This window comes from Sesamum indicum, linkage group LG2 (assembly GCF_026168435.1).
Source record: "Sesamum indicum cultivar Baizhima isolate 11 linkage group LG2, ASM2616843v1, whole genome shotgun sequence".
NCBI lineage: Eukaryota > Viridiplantae > Streptophyta > Magnoliopsida > Lamiales > Pedaliaceae > Sesamum > Sesamum indicum.
The window spans coordinates 13,606,809-13,625,102 of NC_142658.1; the positions used below are offsets into that span (position 1 = coordinate 13,606,809).

Genomic DNA, 18,294 nt, shown 5'->3' on the forward strand with positions numbered 1-18,294 from the left:
TCAAATTTTCAAAATTTAAATTTATCGGTTAAATCATTATTTTTCTTTCTTGTTTTTTATTATGGTAATCTACTAGTTTATATATTTTACTCTTATTTATAATATATTTTAAAGCGTAAAAAGTTATTTATTATATGCATGTATAAACGACATGCCACAACGACTATTTATATAATAATTTTATTTTATAATTATGTATATATTTATATAATTAAGCAATTAAATGACACATCAGCAATTTCCGTCCATTTTATTGAAAAATTGGCTCCTAAACCCTAAATCGAATGAATTTGACGTAGTTTTGCAACATAGTGTATAAAAATTGAGGAAAAATTATTTTTTTAGTTTGCTAAGTATGCCTAATATTAATTTTAGTCCGATAACTATACCCATTTTTTTAAAATCTAGTAACTTCAAAAATTGATCAAGAAAGATCTTTCGATGGACGGTTTTTCTTTTTATGACCAGAAATATTACGCGGCATGCTAGTTGAATATAATTTGGTGGTTTTTAAACTTATGTGGCAATTGAGATAAGGTGAAAAATATGTTGGATATAGTTTGAACTAGAATATAATTTATAAAACTAACATTACTTTTTTCAAAAACAAATAAACCCCCCACCCGTCTCCCTGTTCCTACCCCTCACCCCAGATCCTTCCCCGCAGCTCCTACGTACCCTCCTCCCCCCGCCTCCAGTGGCCCCGTCACCCGGCTGTCCCTACCCTTCTCCCCACCCCCAACACCCCGCATTGAGGGGGTTGACGCCAAAATTTGGGTGATTGCATCGCCTAGAGGTGCGGGTCGACGGCTTTGCCCTCTACTGTGGTCGGCGATGCTGTCGCGGGGAGAGGACGCCGCTGTCCTCCTCTGTAGTGGCGAGAGGATACCCAATTAATAATTTAATTTTAATTAATTTGATTAAATATAATTAGAAAATTTTAAACTAAATAATAAATTTTATTAAAATATATTTAAAATAAATAATTATTCAAATTAATTAATAATTTTTTTATAATTAATAGAATATTTATTCATATAAATATTTAATTTGAAAAATAAATTTATTATATTAATTTTTGTATTGAAATTATAATTTAATCTTGCAATTTGGAATCACATAATCTTAAAATTGTACATATTTTTCTAGAATTTTTATATTAAAATAATATTCGGTCAATACTAATGGCCACATATTACCTATAGTTGTACACGTGTATCAATTGCCGGAAGTTCAACAACTTACATGCCACGCTGACAATTTCCGGCTATTTTGCAAAATCTCATCGAAATATTCTCTACAAACTCCTAATTTTGATTAAATTTTATCGGATTATAAAAGTTAAAGGACTTAAGAAAATTCAAGATAGTCACCAGACTAAAATTAATATTGGGCATATTTAAGGAACTAAAAAAATAATTTTTTTAAAATTGATAACTACAAAATTAATGAACTAAAATTGAACGAGGACAAAATTAATGGACCAAACTTTTTTTCCCCCAAATTTGAACAAACATGTTATCTATCATTAGAATTAGTTGGAACGCTGTAATATTCCGTCACTATTTCCGTTCCTAGCGATGGATTATCTACAGTGGAATAAAAGTGTAATATATTTATTACAAATTAGCTATAAAATTTGATACCGCAACAACTTAAACTTTTGTTAGTGCAACAGCTTAACTACAAATTTTGCGTAGAAAATAAAATTTTGAAATAAATCTATAGAATATCTTAATTACCGATAAGTAATGAAGAGTTTGATAAATATGTTTTGCAATTTTTATTGTCAGTGGAATATATTAACTACCAATATTCTGAAGAAAATATAAAAAAATAACTTAAAATAATAACTTGATATCATAAAATAGAAAACCAATATGTAATTTTCTATGGATTTCAAGTTAATAGTTTCACTAGTATTTAAATTTTGCCATTTAAGTGCAAAGTTATTGCAATGAATTCAACTATATGTTCAACTGTTCATAATTAACCTTAACAAAATATAAAATATGAACATTAATATTTATTTGTTTTAATATATTTATATGACTTACATGTAGAGTCTGAATGATATGATAAATATGTGCTGAGTCCCAATTATTTATATTATAGAATACGTTTTTTTCATAAAAATATAATTTAATTATTTGTACTTTTCAAAAATCAATTAGCTCACATATTTTTCATACAATTTGTTATTTTCATAAAATTCAATCTGTAGTTGTAGAATTTATTCCAATTTTTTATAACAAATAAGTTCATTTTAATCATTTGTGGCGAAATAAATTTAGGACGTAGGTGGGTTATTAAAACCTAAAGTATATGTGTACAAAACAAGTATATATATATATATATATATATATATATATGAAAATTAGAATACTTCATTTTTTGTATATATTCTAAAGTGACCAGTAATACCCATGATTTTTAATTAGGTGCAGATGTCATTTACGTATTATACATATGCCATACTATATTAAATATATAATTTCCTAGTTTATTGGATAATTCACAATTCTTTTTTATCTAAAAAATTCTAACTTTATGGAAATTAAAGTTATTTATTAGTATGTCGTATACCACTTGACGATGATATATTCTAACATGAAACATTTTTTAATGCATATTATATTAATGATGCGTGCGTTCAATTTACTGTAAAATGAAAATAAACAAAGATTAAATGTATTTTTGGTCCCATACCTTAATTATTCTTAATTTCCGTTCTTTAACTTTTTGGAATAGTATTTTGATTATGAATCTTTTTAATTTTCACGATTTTAGTCATTTTGTACACCGAAACTTACCTCCACCAGTGGGAAGGTTGAACTCCGATGAAAAAAGATTGAAATTATGAAAATTTAAGAGATGGAGGACTAAAATGCTAACCTAGAAAGTAAAAGGACAAAACTACTGAATAAATGCCCCAATTTTAAAATATGACGTGAGTGGCATATGTTGTTTTCCGGTGAAAAGAGTGAACTTTGACGAAAAAATGACGATTACAAAAATTAAAAGGAATAATTACACTGTTCTGCAATAAAATTTGGTGTAATTGCATATAAATCCTTGTAGTTTGAAATATTACATCTTACACCTTTGATGTTTGCTTTCGTCAAGTAAATAAGTTGCTCCTTTTGTCAAAATTCACTGAATCTGATGATATTAATAAAAACTCGAATAAAAATTCATATTTTACCCAAATTGACCTATTACCGATTTATTGCATGTTAAATAAATTTTTTATGACCAAATTATTCTTACACATGTTCAATACTTAATGTATTTGAGGAGGTATATCTTTACCGTTATAAGGGTATTTTAATTACATATGATTTACTTGACTTGCAAGAAGTCAATAAACAGACAACCGAGGCAAATATCGATTTTCATCCAATTTTTTGTTAATATAAATAAATTTAGTGAATTTAACTAATTGAAGGATCTATTTGGTAAACAAAAGCAAACTTGGGATTTAAATATAATTTTTCAAATTACAGAGAGTTTGTGTATTACACCAAACATTAGGGAAAGGGAGTGAGGATACAGGACCAAAATGCTATTCTAAAAAATTAAAGGGCGAAAATATCAAATAACTTAAATTACGAATCAAAATTGCATTTAAGTGAATAAATAATATCATAGTTTTTATATTTGTGATGATCCAAGAAAATTATTCTATAATTTTAAACCAGAAAATATAAAAACATCAAGATACATATATATTAAAGCACATATGCCAAAAAGAATAAATTAGAATAAGAAAACACTAGCAATACATTTTTTTTTGGGTAAACGTAATTTTTATTAATAAAAAACATACATAATAGTACAACAAAGTTCTTCAGTTGGTTTCTCCCTCAACAGGCCAAGGGAGAATATGTCCCATAAAACTAATAAAGATTTGAATGGTGTGTGCATATCTAGTTTTATAGTTTTACGAATATGGGTGTATATCTATTTTAGAAAAGAGTTTTAATTTTCTTTTATCTTGTTTAAATGTATTCAACAATTTGAATGCACCAATGTATTGAATTAATTTTAAATTTAAATATTTCAAATGATATAATAAATTACATATTAAAAAAATCACTAGTAGAATTAAGAGACATGACCAATTCTATTTTATGCTTGATTAAAAAACAAGGCTAAAATTAGCAGACACTATCTTAACGAAAGGAAAGCAATAAAAAAGGATTTAGTAAGCTCGGTTACTTTGTTGGAAGATTTTGGTGATTCGAGAACTATTATTTAGAGTTTGTTAGAGTAATTTTAGCTGGTTTGATTTAGTCTTGGTAATTAGCTAAATAAATGCTTAGTGACCTATATTTTTCATTAGTTCTGTTACTTGCGTGGCTTTATAAAAACCTAGATCTTTCTTCAATAAAGTATTCCAGTTGTTTTGTGTTATTTTCTGCAGTATTTCTTAACATCTAACAATTGGTATCAGAGCCTGCACTGGGCTTGTAGAAACTAGAGAGAGAAGTTGCAGTCTTCAAGTGAGCAGATGCTGAGAGAATGAACGACGACAAGACTCTAACGAAGATGCCTCATTTTGATGGTCACTACGGCCATTGGAGTAAATTGATGGGTCTGTGGAGTTTGGTAGAAAACGGCTGCGAAAAGCCAGTACAAGGGACAAGGCTGACAGAGGCGCAACAAGCGTCGCTCGATGATGCCACAACCAAGGATTATCAGGTTAAACATTATCTTTTCCAGGCACTTGATCGTACGGTCTTTGAACAAATCCTAGATCGTAGTATAGCCAAGAGTGTTTGGGATTCGATGAAACGGAAATTTGGAGGAAATGACAAGGTGAAGAAAACTCTTCTTAATTCACTAAGAAGGGAATTTGAGGTTCTATCAATGAGGAAAGATGAAATCATCAATGAGTATTTTGCAAAAGTGATGACTATTTCTAACAAGATGCGGAGCAATGGAGAAGATATGTCTGATTCAAAAATTGTTCAGAAAATTCCAAGAACCCTAATTGAGAAGTTCACGTATGTTGTGGTGTCCATCGAAGTATCAAAGAATACTGATAACATGTCCATTGATGAATTGCAAACTTCATTGGTGGTACATGAGCAGAAGTTTCGAATGGTGTACAGTGAGGATGAGGATCAAGTTCTAAAGGTAGATTCAGGGTCTGGAACAAGGGGTAGAGGAAGATCATCTAGAGGCAAAGGACGAAGAAGAGGAAGAATAGCCTTCAACAAGGCAACTGTTGAATGTTATAAATGTCACAATTTAGGACATTTTTAGTATGAATGTCCAAAATGGAATAAGGAGGCTAATTATGCCGAAGTAGAAGAAGATGAAGATGAGTTGTTGTTAATGGCATATGATGAGCTCCATGAAAACAAGGGAAGTGATGTGTGGTTTTTAGATTTAGGATGTTCAAATCACATGTGTGGGAATCAGGGTATGTTTTCAAGCTCGGATACAACTTTCTCTCATACTGTCAAGCTTGGAAACAATACAAAAATGAAGGTGATTGGAAAGGGAGTTGTGAAGCTGGTTTTGAAAGGCATTAGTTATATTATTGGTGATGTATATTGTGTGCCGGAACTCCAAAACAATCTTTTGAGCGTGGGTCAGCTGCAAGAAAAGGGATTGGGACTGCTGTTCAAAGATGGTCTGTGTAGCATCTATCATCCACAAAAAGGAAAAATGGCAGAATCCATCATGAGTGCAAACAGGATGTTTAAGTTGATTACTGATTCACCCATCACAGTAAAGGAAGAAAAGTGTCTACAGATTAGTACCACAGATCAGTCCAAGCTCTGGCATCATCATTATGGTCACCATAGCTATAAAGGTCTGCGTACATTACAAATTAAAGAAATGGTGGTTGGTTTGCCGCCAATTGTAGAAACAAATGTCATTTGTGATGCATGTATGAAAGGCAAGGAACACTGAATTCCCATTCCCAAAAGGAGCCATTAGAGAGCAACAGAGAAATTACAACTAGTTCATGCAGATCTCTGCGGTCCAATTACACCTGCCTCTAGTAGCCACAAGAGGTACTTATTGTGTTTCATTGATGACTTTTGTCGAAAGACATTGATTTATTTTCTTTTAGAGAAGTTAGAAACCTTTTATCACTTTAAATGTTTCAAAACTCTTGTAGAAACAGAGCTTGGAATGTCTATTAAGTGCTTCAGAACAGATAAAGGAGGGGAGTTCAATTCTGTAGAATTCAATGATTTTTGTGAACAAGGCATGAAGAGACAACTAACAACAGCCTACACTCCACAACAAAACGGAGTGGTCGAGCGCAAGAATCGCACAGTGATGAATTTGGTAGGGCCATGCTATCAGAGGAGAAAATACCAAAGACCTTTTGGGCAGAAGCTGCTAGTTGGGCGATTCATGTCTTAAATTGATCACCTACTTTAGCAGTGAAGGATGTGACTCCGGAAGAAGCATGGAGTGGAGAAAAACCTTCAGTGGAGCATTTTTGAGTGTTTGGTTGTGTGGGACATGCCCACATACCAGATGCTAAGTGAACAAAGCTTGAAGATAAAAGTGTGAATTGTGTATTACTTAGGGTCAGTGACGAATCTAAAGGGTATAGAATGTATAATCCAGTTGCAAAGAAAATTATTGTGAGCCATGATGTGGTTTTTTATGAAAACCGTGTGTGGAATTGGGATGCAGATTATGAAAAAGAGCAGTTGATGGATTTAGAATGGGGAGACAGCACTGTAATAACTACAAATCAAGAAGGAGAAGCGGTAGAAGATGTGGATGGAGCAGTAAATGAAGCACCAATTGCCGAAGAGAATTTGACAGCAAGAGAGGGCAGAATTCGACATCCACCAGTATGGATGACAGATTACACATCTGGTGAAGAACTGTCAAAAGATGATGAAGTAAACATGACAAGCATAGCACTTGTAGTGTCTTCTGATCCTACAAGCTTTGAGGATGCAGTTAAAAGCTCAAAATGGAGGCTGGTCATGGATGAAGAAATCAAATCCATTGAGAAAAATCAGACTTGGCAGTTAGTAGAACTATCCATTGGAACCAAGAAGATAGGAGTGAAGTGGGTTTACAAAACTAAGCTAAATGAGCTTGGTGAAGTTGACACATACAAGGCAAGATTGATAGTAAAAGGTTACTCCCAACAGCATGGAATAGATTATACAGAAGTATATGCACCTGTGGCTAAGATGGATACAGTGAGAATGATTATTGCTTTTGCTGCAAAAAGAGGATGGAGTCTCTACCAGTTAGATGTCAAATCTGCATTCTTGCATGGGGAATTGAAGGAAGATGTGTTCGTGGAGCAGCCAAGAGGATATGAAAAGAAAGGAAGTGAACATATGGTCTATAAATTACAAAAGACTCTTCACAGACTAAAACAAGCACCTAGAGCTTCGTTTAGTTGGATCAAGTCTTATTTCATCAAGGAAGGATTTGAAACGACTCCTAGTGAGCCCACACTTTTCCTTAAAAGAAAAGGAGGAAAAATTCTAATTGTAAGTATTTATGTAGATGACTTGTTGTTCACTAGTGATGATGAGGTGATGCTGTGTGAGTTCAAAAATTCTATGAATAAGCAGTTTGACATGATAGATTTAGGAAAGATGAGATTCTTTCTTGGAATTGAGGTGTTTCAAAGGGCTGATGGTGTTTTTATATGCCAAAGAAAATATGCAGTTGAAGTTTTAAGTCGTTTTGGCATGGAAGAAAGCAATTCTGTTCGTAATCCAATTGTTCTTTTGGTCAAAAGATTAATGCGGATAAAGAAGGAATCAAAGCAGATGCAACTCAGTTCAAGCAAATGGTGGGAAGCTTGATATACCTTACAGCGACTCGACCCGACCTCATGTTTGTTGTAAGTCTTATTAGTCGTTTTATAGCGAATCCCACACAACTACATTTTGCAGTAGCAAAAAGAGTTTTGAGGTACTTAAAAGGAACTATGGATTATGGTGTTTTCTACAAGAAAGGAGGAACAAGTGAAATGGTGGTTTATACAGATACTGATTACACCGGAGACAAGGAGGATAGCAAAAGCACTTCGGGTTATGTGTTCATGATGTGTGAAGGAGCAGTAGCCATAGTCTGTTTATCAAGAAAGCAACCCATAGTCACTTTATCAACCACTAAGGCCGAATTTGTAGCAGCAGCTGCGTGTGCTTGCCAAGCTATTTGGATGAGAAGAATTTTAAAAGAAATTGGTCATGTGCAGGATGATTGTACTACATTAATGTGTGATAATACTTCAACTATAAAGTTCTCAAAGAATCCAGTTTTACATGGCCGTTCCAAGCATATACGAGTAACGTTTCATTTTCTCATATATCTTACCAAAGATGGTGTTGTTGAGTTAGTTTTCTGTGGCACTCAAGACCAACTTGCAGATTTAATCACTAAGCCCCTCAAGTTAGATGCTTTTGAGAAGTTTTGTAAGAAACTGGTTATGTGTGCTGCTGCAAATTTGAACTAATTGCTTAAGCAATAAGTTCAAGGGAGGGATTGTTGGAAGATTTTGTTTGATTCGAGAACTATTATTTAGAGTTTGTTAGAGTAATTTGAGCTAGTTTGATTTAGTCTTGGAGTTACCTTTAGCTAGTTTGATTTAGTCTTGGTAATTAGCTAACTAAATGTGTAGTGACTTGTATTTTCATTAGTTCTATTACTTCCGTGGTTTTATAAAACCCCAAATCTTTTTTTAATAAAATATTCCAGTTATTTTGTGTTATTTTCTACAGTATTTCTTAACATCTAACATACTTAACAAATGTAACTATTAAGCTTTGAAGGAATGAAAAGCAACAATTATAAGCTAATTACAAGGAATTTGACTCTTTTCAACATTTCTTAAATTCATTGAAGTTTTACGGGTTTGGAGAAACTTTCAGTCAAGTATTTGAAAGCATTTTGGTGTTTGTAAATTTTCTAGTAGAGAAGCAAACAATTGGGTTGCCATTTTAGATATTTTGGTAGTAATGAATTGATTCACTAATTAATGATGTGGGTAAAACCCTAATTATAGAAAAAAATACAATTTGCTCTCGAAAGGGTACAAAATTACAAGTTTGTCAGGAGGATCCGTGCACTTTCGTTCGGGTCAGATTGCGACTCGACCCGGCAACTCGGGACATGTGGAGCGAGCACATTGGACCAACCAGACCCCCAGCTTCTCTCTATAAATACCCCCGGTCAGTGCATTAATAGTACGTCATTGTCACCACCTTTTACTTTCGGTCGCTTCAGCCATCCAGCTCACTAAGCGACCTGCTTTACGACTTAAAAACCAAACACTGACTTAAGTATCGGAGGGTCTTAGCTGGAGTCCACCCCAGGAAGTCTAACGATCTGCTTCTTTTCTCAGGGCCCAATCATTAGTTTGGGAGAGGTAGCGACCTCGAACCACTTGGAGGATCAGCTAACCCGACCAAGGAGGTCGCGTGGATTTCGACTCGAATCACTAATATTTAAAAATGAAAGAAGTTTTTACACTAACTTGGTTAGGTGTGCGTCCTGATTACCTATACGTAAAATGTATTTACACTTTGAAACTCTACAAATGAAAACACGCTTATGAGAGAAATAGTTAAATATAGGTGTGTGAGGCTCATCTTGATCATCTTCAACATGCTATGTTTTCTGCCCCTACTTTATTCTACTTTCCATATATTTGCAACTTCTGACAGCCCCCTCAAGCTGGAGCTTGATGAAGCAAGCCCAACTTGGACAGGAAACGTGAGAATTCACCAATGCGCTTAGTTGATTTGGTGAAAAGATCAGCCAGTTGGCTGGAAACAGGGATGTGAGAGGGATTGATGAAACTAAGTTTGTATTGATCCCTCACTAAATGGCATCGATTTCCAAGTGCTTAGTTCTCTCATGGAAGATGAGATTGGCAGTACTTGTGGATGGAAGCTTTGTTACTACAATAAAAATGGCTACAAAATTTGCATATATTATATATCTACAGAAAGGGCTACAGGAATTCGTGGCCCTCAGATAGCTACAAAAAATTAAAAAACTTTTACAAGCATTACCTACATAGGTTTCGGAAATAGCAACAACCACTTTTGTAGGTATAGATACAGATTTCTCAGTATTTGCTACAGGTTGGCTAAAGTGGATGCACTATTTTTTGGTAGTGCCCAAAGAAGTTCTAAAGTTGAACTTACACCCCCTCCAATAATTTACTATTTATATTTGACCACTTTCGTTAGGATTTGAACAAAAAATATTAATGTTAGCAAAACAATTGCATAATTTTTTAATTTCATCCTTCATTTAACATTCCATATAGTAATTTTGTACTTATAAGGAGAAAAACATAATGATGTTAACCTTATTCGTTACACACAAACACACATTTATATATATATATATATATATATATCATATTAATCCCTTTATAAGTACAAAAAATATAGATATATATACATATATGTAAATATTAAATAAGGAGAAAAATTAAAAATTTAAATAATTGTATTTGTTACTCTAACGGAAGCGCATCAGGTGTAAAGGAAGAATTTTAAAAAGTGTGCAAGTATAATTTCAAATTTTATTTAAAAAAAAATCTAATTTTTTATTGTCAAAGAAAGTCTAAGTGTAATAAACCCTTTTGAATAATATGAATAATGTACCACCATTAAAATTTATATGTTCACAATCTATACTTTATTCGTTGAATTTATATGACATTAATTACACTATAGACAAGGGAAAATAGCATGTTTGGTCCTGTAATTTCGGGCTTTTTTATTTTTGATTTCATTTGTTATGGGATTTTCACTTTTGCTTCCATAATTATAGAAAATAGTAATAGTTTTGTTCGCATCACATCTTTCCATTAGAAGTTTAACGGAAAAAGCCACGTGATCATTAAGTGCATGATGACCAAATGTGCTATTTTTTTTTAAAGTTATGTAACAAAAAGTGAGAATTCTGTAACAAAAGGGACCGAAAGTGTAACGACCACGTGGTATTTTTCGCTAAAATATTTAATAAAAATGTGTTATGGGACGAAAAGTGAAAATTTCGTAACCAATGGGATCAAAAGTGAAAAGACCTTAAATTACTGGATGAAAAGTGTCATTGTTCCCTAGAGAAAAATAGGAGTTAAGTTGTTCTAAATAATTAATGAGAAAGTAATTTTTTTTAAGGATCACATAGATTTACTTTTGTACATCGGTGAACAATTCTATTGGTTAATTGAATGTTATTTAATTAAATATTATGGTTTTTATTTTGATTTTTAATATTCCAATAATATAAACTAAAGTAATTTGTAAATAGTTTAATATGAAATATACTAATGGAAATAAAAATTAATGTTTTTAAGAAAAAAAAAGCCTATAATAACAAACATCAAGTCTAAATATTAAGCAGAAATAGTGTCATAAATATACAAAGACGAAATAGTTTTTAATCAATTAAACTCGCTGTGAAATTGCTTTTTCCCACAAACAATTATATTCATGTTTGGTTTTGTTTTCAAATTTCAATTTTCAGTAAAGAATATGTGTTTACAATTTATTATATGATTTTGTATGAAAATGAGAATATGTTTGATTTAAAAAATTTCCGCAAAACAAATTAATCATGAAAAAGAAAAAATGCATAACCACATCTTATCATTTTTTTCTTTTTATTAGTTTTTAGTAATAGTTCCATTATACTTATGGTTCGAAAAATTACATTTAGTATTCTTAATATTTGTTTTCGTCTATCAAAAGTCCTTCTTTTAGTTAAAATTCACTGAATTTGTTGAAATTAATAAAAAAACTGAATGAAAATTCATATTAACCCCTAATTGACTTATGACTGATTTATTGCATATCAAACAAATCTTTTTTTTGAGAAAACTACCTTTACACATCTTTACACGCTAATGCACGTGAGGAGTTATCTTTACTAGTACAAGAGAGGTTTGGTCATAAAATATTTGTTTAACCTACAATAAATCGATCGACAGTAAATATGAAGTTTCATTTAATTTTTTTTTTCAATATCAGCAAATTCAATAAATTCTTACTGACAACGATATTTACTTGTTAGATGAAAAAAACATAACTAAATATAATTTATTAAAATTACTAATTTTTTTTTTGTATAATTACACTAAACCTCGTAAGAGAACGGAATAATTATCCTTAATTTTTAACCTAGGTTGCACATAAAATTCTTTTTTTGAATTTTCGTGGCTTTAGGCCATTAACAAACACTACGATGACAGGCAAAGTCTTGGTCATCGCCTCTTCTTGAAATGCTATCTTTGAATTTTCTCTTACTTTTAATTTGTCTCGTAAATTCAACTCTGTCCTATCAGTTTGTCTTTAATTTTCAATAATTCAAAAGTTTGGCAACTCTGCGGGGTAGCAACTTATCCCCAAATATACACTTCGACTAGTTAACTTAACTATAGTGTTAAATACATTTTGCACAATTAAATATTTGAATAATATTGCTCTTATATTATATATATATATATATATATATATTGTTGTTCAAAACTTTTGCATTTTAAATTCACTTGAAATTATCTTAATTGAAAAAATATATTTAAGTTAAAATAAATTAAAATACAATTAGTAAGTTTCATAGTTCAATTTTTATTACATTTACATATTCAAAGTTAAATAATAAATTGTTATAGTAAATACTCAAAAATCTTTAATGTAAAATCATATTTGGAAATTAAAGTAATAAGTTGGTATATATAATAGATACACAATAAATATAGTATCTTAATAATTTCTATATACTTTTGAAAATAAATTGACAATATATATATGCTTAACGAAAAGTTAAACACTTTTAGAAAAAAAATTAATATTTTGCCGTATTTTCGAAGAAAGTATATTTAAAAATGAATACCTAATTACTCTTTTTTCTAAAAATAAAAAATAAATAGTTAATAACTTATACTAAAAGAAATTTAACATTTAACCATAACTGTTTGTCATCGTTAAAAATAAATAACCATAGGAAATAGTAATTGACCAAGTCCACGCAACGGTTATTGATTGTAATTTTTGTAAGTGTGGCTAAAATAATTGTCATGGTTAAAAGTCACAACAAAAATTTGTAACAAATTTTTATCCATCTTAATAAGTATACTTAAGATAAATTATTTATTTATTTAATTAACCTGTAGTTAATTTTTATGCATCTAATAATTTCACAACTTTGAAATTTTAACTAATTTTTGTGTAATTCAAGAAACCAACTTTTTTTGTCTATTATATTGAATTTTAATTTAATGTAAAATTATTTTAAAAAGTTTATAAGTACATAACATCTTATTTTTAGAGCTTATAAGCTCTTTTCTTATAATAATTACCAAATACTTTGTAACCGTAAATATATTATATAAAATATTTTAAAAAATTTATAAACTTCCCAAATACCCTCTAAGTACTACCTCTGAGAATTAGTTATACAATTTCAGGCAAAATTTGAGATGCCAAACAAATTACAAATTAGAAAAGAAACCTAAACTCTTAGACGAAATATCTACTGCCAATACAAGTGGCAATGTTCAGTACAGAAAGTCAGACAAAGCTGTGCCGCCTCGTATCTTATATATAGCGCGGGAATTTCACACTTCTTTGAATGCAAAAATACAGTGTGATTACACATATATAGTTATACACAAATTGAGCAAGATACTAGAACCAAGTTTTGAGGTTCTCCCCCAAAATTTAGGTCGAAAAATGGCCATCCAACGCGTTATAGTCTTCACGCTCATCGCCAGCAGCCTAATTTCCGGGTCCTATGCCATTGCTGGAACTGCCACCTACTATAATGTTTATGTTCGTAAGTCGCTTCTCTTTTTGCAGGGGAAAATGTAATTTTAGTTCTATAAATCATTTCTGCATGTCTTCTAAACCTATATATTTATCTAGGAAAAAATGAGTACGAGAGATTTTGTTTTTCCACTTATATTAAAATATATCGCGCGTAGAGTAATGTAAACTTGCTCCTCCCGTATTTGCAGCATCGTCATGCTATGGATTCGAGAATCAGGGCACGATGATAGCCGCAGCTAATGCTGCTCTGTTCAACAATAGTGCGGCCTGTGGGAGACGTTACAGGGTTCGATGCACTGGATCGACAAACCAAGGCATACCTCAGCCCTGCCGCAATGGTGAAATTACAGTGAAGATTGTTGATATGTGTCCAGGATGCGAAGCAAACCAGGTGGATCTGTCCCTGCAAGCTTTCGCCACCATTGCTGACCTTGATGCTGGAAGGATCAATATTGATTTTAACCCGTAAGTGGACCTTGGATTTTCTAATTGTGTGGCCAATATTAATATGGTTGCACACAATTTTACCTTCTTATTTGCAATTTTAGACACAATTTGGCGATTAGTGTCTTAAAATCGAACAAATTAAAAGAATAAAAGACTATTTTGAAACCCTAAAATATTAAAGGACTAAAATAATTAAAAAATAGCTAAAGTTAAAAGGACGAAAAATACGTTTTAATCCTACATTAGAATATATAAAGATATGTCCCTTTTTCAATCTTCATGACTTACAAATATAACTGACTCTCTTGTAATTTTCTAGGGCTTGAGGGGGTAGTTGGAGAACGAAGAATTCAACTTGCAAGAATTATAAGCTTAATAAAGATACATATATATAGGGTTTTGCTCATGGAACGGGCACTGGTATACTAACCCTTGTGAAATAAAAGGCGAAGGATATATACAGAAATCGGTGTGATCAGATTTCTACAGTGTCGGAAGACGTCGTCTGTGGATGTTACATGCATGTAATAGTAAGCGGCTTTCCAAACAATATTAATAAATAATCTCAGATGCTTAAGATGGTAATTTATGATGTATGGATATGAAAGTTGCATAATACAGATACGACAACATATTCTCAAATTTTCATAAAATTAAAATATGCAATATGTAAAAAATTATAAAAATAAAACATAAAATAAGCATACCTTACATCTAATTTTTACTCAAAACACATGGCCTAAAAAATATACATAAAAAATCCTAAACGTGTCAGACATACTTTTATTTTATATTTTCAAACATGCTGATGCTATATCCATTATGTATCTGAAGCGTGTCAGAACCGTATATGTGATGGACGGGTAATTTTTTGACGTACCCATGCATTAAATGATAATCAATGGCTTTGGTAAAAGACAGGGAAAATGCATTTTTTTTTCTTTATATATTTTTAGGGGTGGGACTTTCGACCTAGCCCAATTTCAACTATGTATTGAGGATAATAATTTAAAAGAAGTTAAGGATTTGATCTGATTTTTGTAACGTGAAATTAGCGAGTATTCTTCGGTAGAATCGGACCAAGTATGCTACTTTTTTTTTCTTTGTAATTATTATTTTTAATTGTAAAATTAAATTTGAAGTGGACCGCCAATCTACAATGATTACAGAATGAAAAATCTGTATTCTTCCCCCCTAAAAGACAACAGGTCTCAAATAGTAAATGAACAATCATATATTAATGCTGGATAAATAAAATGAAAATGGACCAGAATACCTTATTTACGTATCGTTGGAAAGTGCATTAACATAAAATATAGCATTAATAAGCGCAATACAAAAGTGTGTAAATTAAATAAACTTATCAGTCACAGGTGTTGAGAACATAAATTAAAATGCCAATTCTAATTCTACTACAAGCATGTAACAATAATTAAAGGGTTATCAAAAGAAAAAACGAGGCTACGATGTCCATCTTTGTATCATATAACGGGAATATACAGACCATCAAGTGAATATGTGTCAGTTGATGACAAAAATAGAGTCATGTCGCAATTTTGGATATACATATTACAAGAGATTGAATCCAACGTTCAACTACCCCAAAAGATATGATGAATTTCCCACATATTTAGATCACATTTTCCCATTTAACATGAGTGCTACAATTCGAGCTCTAATATCATCGGAAAGCTGGAAAAAAAGATCCATTTTTTTTAGGTTTTCAACGAACCTGTTAGGTATTGAGATTTGATCATTCAGGTCAATGTCCGGAGCCTTCTCAACAGTTTCTCCCCTTCTTTGTAATGAACAAAAAACTTCTTGCTTAACTCACCAAAATATGCATTTGCACTTTCACAGAACGTGGACACAACGTTCGCCATACAATAATCTTATAGCACATGTACTTCCTTTTGTGTTTTTGTGGTACTAGTACTTTCCTTATTTAAAGTAGTGGACTGTATATTTAGATATTTATTTACCTGCTTTTCCTCTGTTGCCGCATTATTGTTCCCCACATATCCAAATTTAGGACACCATTAGGCAGTTGGGACGTAGCAGTCTTTAGTATCGTTATCTTGAGCCATGTATGACACGTGGACATCCTGATTTATGTCTAATGTACACTCACCGTCGGCCCTATCTTTGCCAAATATCTCATGCCAGGGCGGGAAAAGGGGTCATGACTGGTAATGCATTGTCCTTGCAATTGATTGACATGTTCAATATACTAGTTAATCTGAACTACTACTAAGAATAAATCTAAACATATCGCATGTTATACTTACAATATTTTGGAAAATAAAAAATTAGAAGTTGAAATTTATCTTGCAGTACTCATCCCAAACATCTTGTGAGTTCACCGTGAACATGATGACTATGATCAATAATGCATTCACGAGGACTTCTTCTTCTCATTAAGTAGATGTAGATAGTATCAGTCTTATCTGATTTTACCCTGCATTGTCTCGGTTTGCTAGTTCCTTCCTTATTGAATGGGTTCATCTACAAATGAACAGACTTGTAAGAAATCTGTGATCATAAACTAATTTTTCAGATAATTATTCATAAAGGAAAATAATAAAAATTCAGATAATTGAATAATTAGACCAATTTAATAGTCTCCATATGTAAATAAATTGGTTTTGCAAATAGATTCACATATTAGTACAACCGTTGGACACATATGTAAAAGATTATGCTAAAATCGTGGATTTGGCTAATGATAAACAATGGCAACACATTGGGATATGTGGTCTATAGCTTTAACTCTTCAACGATGCATTCCATATACATATTCGAAGCTAGCCCATCACGACATGTGGGAATTGTTTCTATGGTACTCACAATGTCCGTCCCAGGAATATTTGTATTGTTAGGTACCTACGGGACTTCACATTCCAATGGGTTCATACTAACAAAATTATGTAGAAGACAACAGGCAATAATAATACTATTATGCACATTAATGGAGTAGTATGAAGGGCTTCTTAAAATCCCCCATCTAATTTTCAACAAGCCAAATGTGCATTTAATAACATTAAGTGCCGTAATGTGTCTCAGATTAAATAACTCCTACGCACTTTAGGGCCCACCACCACCACGTTTCCATTCTTTCAAGTGATATCTTACACCACGGTAAGGTGTGAGGAAACCTTCTCCTAAAGATAGTAATTACCTATAGAGCAATATAAGAGGTAAAATAACAAAATTCGATTAGAATAGATTAATCTATTAAAATGTAATATGAAATTGAATAACTTGTAATTTAATATACCGTGAGGAATTTTAAGCTTGGTTGGTAGGGTTATAGGATCACGCAATACTCTACCATCAGCGACACTTCCCTCACACTTGAACAAAACGTATGTAGATTTTCCTTACGTGTTGCAAACATTAAGTACATTTAGACTAATTTGGCGCTTGCAATTTTGCTAACGCCCTTCCTCGAATTAGGTACCCGTACTTCAATGTGTGTCTTGTCTAGTGCCCCCAAACATCCTGAGAAAAATAGCAAAAGATTAATCTTTGCAAATTTAGATCAACGTAAAAAATTATTAACAGTACGTTAGATAGATTTGTGTATCTGGTTGCTAAAAAATATTATTTTAAACCATCGGCTCCAAGAATCTTGGCATCCTTCCCAAGTGGAGATGGACTAGGCAATAACATTGGCTGCAATCTGAGAACAACCTTCAAGATTGAGTGAATAATGCTTACTTATTGTGTGACCACTACGTAAGAAGTCATGCTTGGCTACATAATTTATTACTGTGGTGGACAAGCACACTAAGGAATGTCATGACTTGTTCCATAACTATTATATCTAGTTGCTCTAAGCCTGCCCAAGGATTCTAAGATTTGAGATAGACGGCCAAATGGATTCCGACTCATGTATAGGTTATTCATGCATTTAACATCACTAATTTCAACTATCTGTCTTAGATGCTTGACCTAGTCGGGTATCCTAAACTTCATGTTGTACCAATGGGTACCAAATGAATTCACCGTCTGAGATTGACATTGCCAGTATTGATAAACATAACAA

At 32.0% G+C, this 18,294-nt stretch overlaps 2 protein-coding genes across 2 annotated transcripts; both read left to right on the top strand.

Moving 5' to 3' along the window:
- Nucleotides 1-4,524: 4,524 nt before the first annotated feature.
- On the top strand, nucleotides 4,525-6,390 carry LOC148789197 (uncharacterized). The gene is made up of 3 exons (XM_088877909.1): nucleotides 4,525-5,226; nucleotides 5,272-5,827; nucleotides 6,140-6,390. Exons 1-3 carry the CDS (start codon nucleotides 4,525-4,527, stop codon nucleotides 6,388-6,390), a joined length of 1,509 nt encoding a protein of 502 aa, XP_088734035.1.
- A 7,141-nt stretch (nucleotides 6,391-13,531) lies between these two features.
- LOC105155648 (EG45-like domain containing protein) lies at nucleotides 13,532-14,818 on the top strand. Its single transcript, XM_011071550.3, has 3 exons — nucleotides 13,532-13,806; nucleotides 13,988-14,264; nucleotides 14,566-14,818. Exons 1-3 carry the CDS (start codon nucleotides 13,704-13,706, stop codon nucleotides 14,570-14,572), a joined length of 387 nt encoding a protein of 128 aa, XP_011069852.1. The 5' UTR covers nucleotides 13,532-13,703; the 3' UTR covers nucleotides 14,573-14,818.
- The last annotated feature ends 3,476 nt before the right edge of the window (nucleotides 14,819-18,294 follow it).